Source organism: Antrostomus carolinensis, unplaced genomic scaffold, assembly GCF_000700745.2.
Source record: "Antrostomus carolinensis isolate BGI_N321 unplaced genomic scaffold, ASM70074v2 scaffold17489, whole genome shotgun sequence".
In the NCBI taxonomy this organism is placed as follows: Eukaryota; Metazoa; Chordata; class Aves; order Caprimulgiformes; family Caprimulgidae; genus Antrostomus; species Antrostomus carolinensis.
This window is the reverse complement of record NW_010339487.1, coordinates 32,321-37,888: the sequence shown is the minus strand read 5'-3', so window position 1 is coordinate 37,888 and position 5,568 is coordinate 32,321. Positions and strand designations below refer to the sequence as shown.

Below are 5,568 nucleotides of genomic sequence, written 5' to 3'. Positions count from 1 at the left end.
TCTCCACCTTCTACCCAGACTCTTGTCTTTCATGCCTTGCAGCCTGGCTCTTACCCAGACCTTTCCTACAGCTTTTTTAGCACAATTGTTTGAAAACCCACTAAAATAACTTTTTAATTGTATTTTTATAGAGACTTCCTTTAGCAAGAATTCCCACACACATTCCAGCTAAATTATTTTTTTCTTCTCCCCCCCCCCAAATTTCATCCCACTCTTCCTGGCTTATGTCTCCGTTGATTATGTCACTCACAGTAATTCCTTTGTATCTTCAGCTTTCCCCCTTCTAAACTCTCAAAGCTTCTGAGTGGTGCTGTTAGCAAGTGCAAAATTCAAGGAGTTTGACTTGGCCTGTGTAGGAAGATGACAGGTATTTCTCACACGCGTATAGAGTGGGAAGACAGTTAAAAGGTAATGGTATTGATATGTTCTCACTCTATCTACATTGCAGACGAGGGAAATAAGACAGGAAGGAATAGAAACACCATTAGCAGAGTCATACCAGTGATGGATGTGTCATAAAGGGGTTTAAGAAGCAGCCAGAACAAGGCAGGAAGCAGCCACTTTTTTAAAAACAGCCTCTTCACAAACTGCGGGAGTGAATCCACGTTCAGATTCCTTCACAGTCCCCTGGTGAGATACTGAATCCCCAGACACACACGTGCAAACACGCACTCTGTGTTCAGTTCAGCCACGTGGAAAAGGTACCTCGAAATTACGTTGTCTCTTGTGAGCCCAGTGCGCGTTTCTGCTTGGGGACTAGCGCTGGGTTGCTGTTCTAGGAAGACCCCCTGTAACTACAGCAATACAGGGCTGTTTTGTTTTTGAAGCATGAAACTGTAACCCTCTCAAATTCAGACTGAAATAAAAATCAGTCACAGGAGAACTGGGTTGAGTGGAAGCTGCTGATGGAAGGGGTCTTAACACAGGCATTAGAGGTGCTGGAATTATCTTAAGACGCTGATCAGTGTAAATAAAACAGCATTCAAGTTACTCCTCTGTTAAAATGAGTAAAGTCTAGAAGTTTCCTGCTCCCCCACCTTCCTTTCTGAGCAGTATCAATATTTAGAAACCATTTCACAAAGTTAAACATTTATTAGGAACGAGAACTATTACAAAAAGATACCCATAGTCTAAATATATACATGAGGTTTAAACATAGCATTTTCATGTACCTTTAGCTATAAAAATACATTAGATTAACTGTATCCTAATTTATAAATATAGTTTGGGTTTTTTTTTTATTTTTAAAAAAGTAGTATTTCATATGAAAGCCTTACTGTGCAATGAAAGAATATATACCCCCTAAGGGGTTATTTTAAAGTTAGTGTCTAGTGTTATATAACTTAGAAAATTCAGTGTGTAGAGTCAAACCCTGATTTATACAGTAAGAGATACATTGACTTTTTAAAAACTTGATAAGGGGAAAAAAAAAGAGGTGAAATATATATCATACATATAAAGCCAGAATACTAGGATTTTAAGAATTTCAGATTATTTCAGTTTCAACCACTGTTTATCAAAAATTAATGCAGTGATACATCAAGATAACCAGCCTTTTACCGTTTGCCTTACCTCCCTACTGTCTGACGGCCGCCCTAGAAAACCATCGAGTAGGCAAAAGTAAAACATTTGTCTGAGAAGATGTTTGCACTCTGTTTTACAAAAATAGAAAACTTATTTACAATGTTCCCATTTGGCCTTTCATGGGGAAGGGAGGACATTTTCTTCACTGGATTGGGAGCTTTACCTGTCACATACCCACGGGAGGACAGTCACCTCATTACACACAGCCGTTGGAGGTATGTCATTTAAGAAGTTAAGCAGTGTTGAAGTGCAATTTCAATGTTCACTAACTAATAAGTTTAGGCTCATGCAAACTTTTTTCTTATTTATTGCCACCTACCTTTCTTCCACCTCCAAAAACTCTATTGCATGGGTTGTCATGCAATAGAACTTGTTACTGACTGGGCAGATCTCTGAGCAAAGGAAAGTACCGGTTAAATCCTTGCTTGTGTCAGGGTATAGAGGTTAGACCTGCATTTCTGCTTCAAGCCCTGGCATCTGGAAAACGCCAGGCAGCAATATCTTTACCAGTGCTCCATGGAGATCTGTTGATAATGCCATAAGGAACCTCTATCTGTTACCTCTCAGAAGACAATCCCAGCGAGATCAGCTGAACTTCCCAACAAGCTGACACCACTAACTCCTGCACACTTACAGCTCCTGCGGACATGGAACTTCCCGTATGTTTACCAGTTGGTTCTCCAGTACAGATTCGGGAGGAGGAGGAGGGAAAGTAGTGAACCCAGGAACTGGTGGCTTGTCATTAATCTCATAGTAATGTCTGGGGATGCAAAGAAGTTACTGCAGGAGAGACTAAAGCCTGAACTTGGTGTGACAGCCACTCCATGGACACTATTCATGGACACACCTGCTTAGGTGACTGTAAGCAAGAGACGACTCAAGGCAGTTCATTCCTCAGCGAAGGATCAGCTGCTCTGTGCTTGCCACGACGCGACAGCACTCATGAGGACAATTACTGCAAAGCTGCTGACACATATAAGTCCAGCCATAGCTTATTCCATGGTAACTGGTTTGTACACCCACATCTTTAGCACTCAGCGTGTGCTTGGGAGCACCTGCCTTTTCATACTGTACTTCCAGAAATTTATTTAAAGCTACATTTGTACAGGATAAAGTAGCAGTGAGAAGAGCTCATAAGTTTCACTCTCTTAATAATAGCTCAAAAAATAAAGAGATGTTCACACAGCCTGAAAGTTACAGAGAAAGAGAGAGCAGGACAGCTTCTTGCAGCTCTTCTGCTCCCTCCCCCAGACCAGAAGGACTGGCGTGGGATGTTTTCTGTGGGGTATCTACCATGCTACATGCTTATCATTCAACTCTGTGTCATCACGGTAAGTACAGTGCAAAATCCTCTTGCGAAAAGTGCTATAGTGAAGGTTTAAGATACAATTGTGACTCATTTGCAGCCAGAAGGGTTAGCAAGTCAGTCAACTTGCATTTTGTAGCACGTGTAATGCGTGCACACCAAAACATCAGGTTCAAAGGAGACTTTAAAGTCTAGTTCTGTCAGGTGAAATACTGGCCCCAAAGGAGTCCTCTAGGAAACTCCCATAAATCTCATTCAGGGCTAGAATATCACCAACACGGAGACTGCATGTATCTTTAGAGAGACCAAGGTAGCTCTTTCAAAGAGAATTTCTTTCCAGTTCCTTTCATGAAAGCTTGCACTCCCATCCCAAACTCCAGCTGCAGCCTTCGCACAAACTCCTCCAACTTCAGTCAAGTTGTATTAACCCTACTGCCCAAGTCCATTTCTGCCAAGCGAAACCCTCTGAAGGTGTTTCACAGTCCATGCTAATGGTACCAGAAGTCTCTCTAACATGCCATTGACATCCAAAGTCCTTCAGGGGTACAGTTTGAAAGCAGATATCCTGCAAGCACTGTGACTGACCAGCATTTTAGTCACAGGTAGCGGGCAGATGTACAGCCGGGGACTTGTGCAGCACAAGTATGTGCTATGCTGCCAGTAGGGTCAGTTAAATCCGTTTTCAAAGAGCTAGTTGACAAAATGGAGTCCAGTCGATTCAGTGTTTCTAGAGGAATAAAGTTAGGTGTTTCCATTTTCCTTTCTACCCCTCCCCTCCCCCTTTGCTCTGAACACGTCCCCCATGTGTCACATTCAGAGTGTCAGCATTTTAGGCCTTCTGTTTTCACGGACTCTTCTGGGAGAGTTTAATGGTGACTGTTTTCACTTCGGTATATTCTGCCAAAGCATATTCACCACTGGAAAAGAAGAGAGAGGAGGGAAAGGGACAAACAATTGTAGCACGTTAATGTGTACTTCCCTAAGAGATTTCCACACAAGTGCATTTTAGCCTCTGATCAAAAGCTGCCATAGATGACATCAGGCCATTAAAGCCAGATCTAAACTAATTTAGAGCAGCTATCAGTTTGGCCCACCACTTCTAATAATCGCTAAGTACATGCACAGTAAGTACACACAACCACACCTCCTTGTAAAAGAAACATAGAATGGTTCTGGTCACAGTAACCCACGAGATGACACCTTGTGACTCTGCCTAGTGAAAACTGAGTACTACTGTGAGAACCCCTAGAAGAAACATCCACATACACATACTTATTAGTGCTTAGACACTAATTAGTTACTTTTTCACTGAAAGTAAGCTTCTGGTCTACAAGATACTATATAATCAAGAGGGCACAATTGCTCCAGAAATGCAGGCTGATGACAGACCCCACCACTGCATTATGTCTTGATTGGTGGACACTGGCTCTATTCCCATGCCTTGCCCAAGGGACAAAACCCCTGACATCCTTTAATTAGCCAGGCAAAGTAAACCATAAGGTCTCCAAATATGTGTCCCATTTGAGGATTCATTCATTTGCTCAGGCTTAGCAAGTGAGGCATCTGAATGTCTTAGAGCAGCAGATGCACCAGAACAGCTACTGGAAATGGTTCCTGGTGATACATCTGGCTTATGAAAGAAAAAGTGCATTACATTCCTCTGAAGAGTCTTCTGAATGGTGTAATAAAACCTGCCTCTCTCAAAAAATATGGTGTAATAAAACCTGCTGCAACGGGTCAGGCTGGGGAAAAGGACAGACACTGCCTGTAATTTAGGTGCAACCTTGGAAGGTAGAATGATCTTGACGATCATTCCCTGTTGTTCTAGCTCCCACATTAGAAAGTCAGAGGTGCAAAGAGGTCCAACTAGGAGCAATAATACAGCAGACAAGGGAGGCCCAGATACCGCCATATAAAGATGGAGGAGTTTTGGGGTGGAGTTTTTTTGGTTCCCAGCCAAGGTGTAGATGAGGTGCTTAGGGACATGGTTTAGTGGCAGACTTGGCAGGGCTAAGTTAACAGTTGGCAGGGCTAGGGTAACAGTTGGCAGTGCTAGGTTAATGGTTGGACTTGATGATCTTAAAGGTCTTTCCCAACCTAAACAATTCTATGATTCTCCCTTGATCTAAAAATCTAACTAGTAAGGAAAAATGCTTGCAAGTGGAATTGACTGAACTGGAGTTACTAAGAGCTGATAGAGCAGATGAAGGTACTCCTGAAGGCACCGCTCACGTTCTCACATCTCTGCTTTACATCCACGCTGTACTGGCTTAGCACCTCCCTGTGCAGCATACTGCAAGCCTGATGGTTTAAAAGCAAATTCAACAATATATTCACAGAGTCACAATGGTTATTTGCATTCATCACCCCCACAAAAAACAAAATATTGAGCAAAACTTACAGTTCTCTGCCATTGCCTGACATTTTAAAGCCACCAAAAGGAGCTTGTGCGTAGAGCGCGTTGTAACAGTTGATCCTACAATAAAAACATCAATTGCAAAACGACAATTCAATACTGAGGAGAAGCAAGATGATGACAACAACAACAATACAAAAAAGGCTGAAATCTGACAGTTTTCTCTTTCTGCAGTTCATTCACTTGAGAAATCAGATTTTAGCAATAAAATCTTATTTTGATACAGAAAGAGAAAACATCTGAGTGGTATTCAGCCTAACCT

At 42.1% G+C, this 5,568-nt stretch overlaps 1 protein-coding gene across 1 annotated transcript in view; it reads right to left on the bottom strand.

Annotated features, from left to right (window-relative positions):
• Positions 1-3,429: 3,429 nt before the first annotated feature.
• LOC104531085 (aldehyde dehydrogenase family 1 member A3) overlaps positions 3,430-5,568 on the bottom strand; it is a 30,901-nt gene continuing 28,762 nt past the window's right edge. The window contains exons 11-12 of the mRNA XM_010175868.1: positions 5,292-5,366; positions 3,430-3,807 (exon numbers count right to left, since the gene is read on the bottom strand). Of these exons, the coding sequence (XP_010174170.1) occupies positions 3,735-3,807; positions 5,292-5,366 (148 nt within the window). The 3' untranslated portion in view covers positions 3,430-3,734. The remainder of the gene's footprint in view (positions 3,808-5,291; positions 5,367-5,568) is intronic.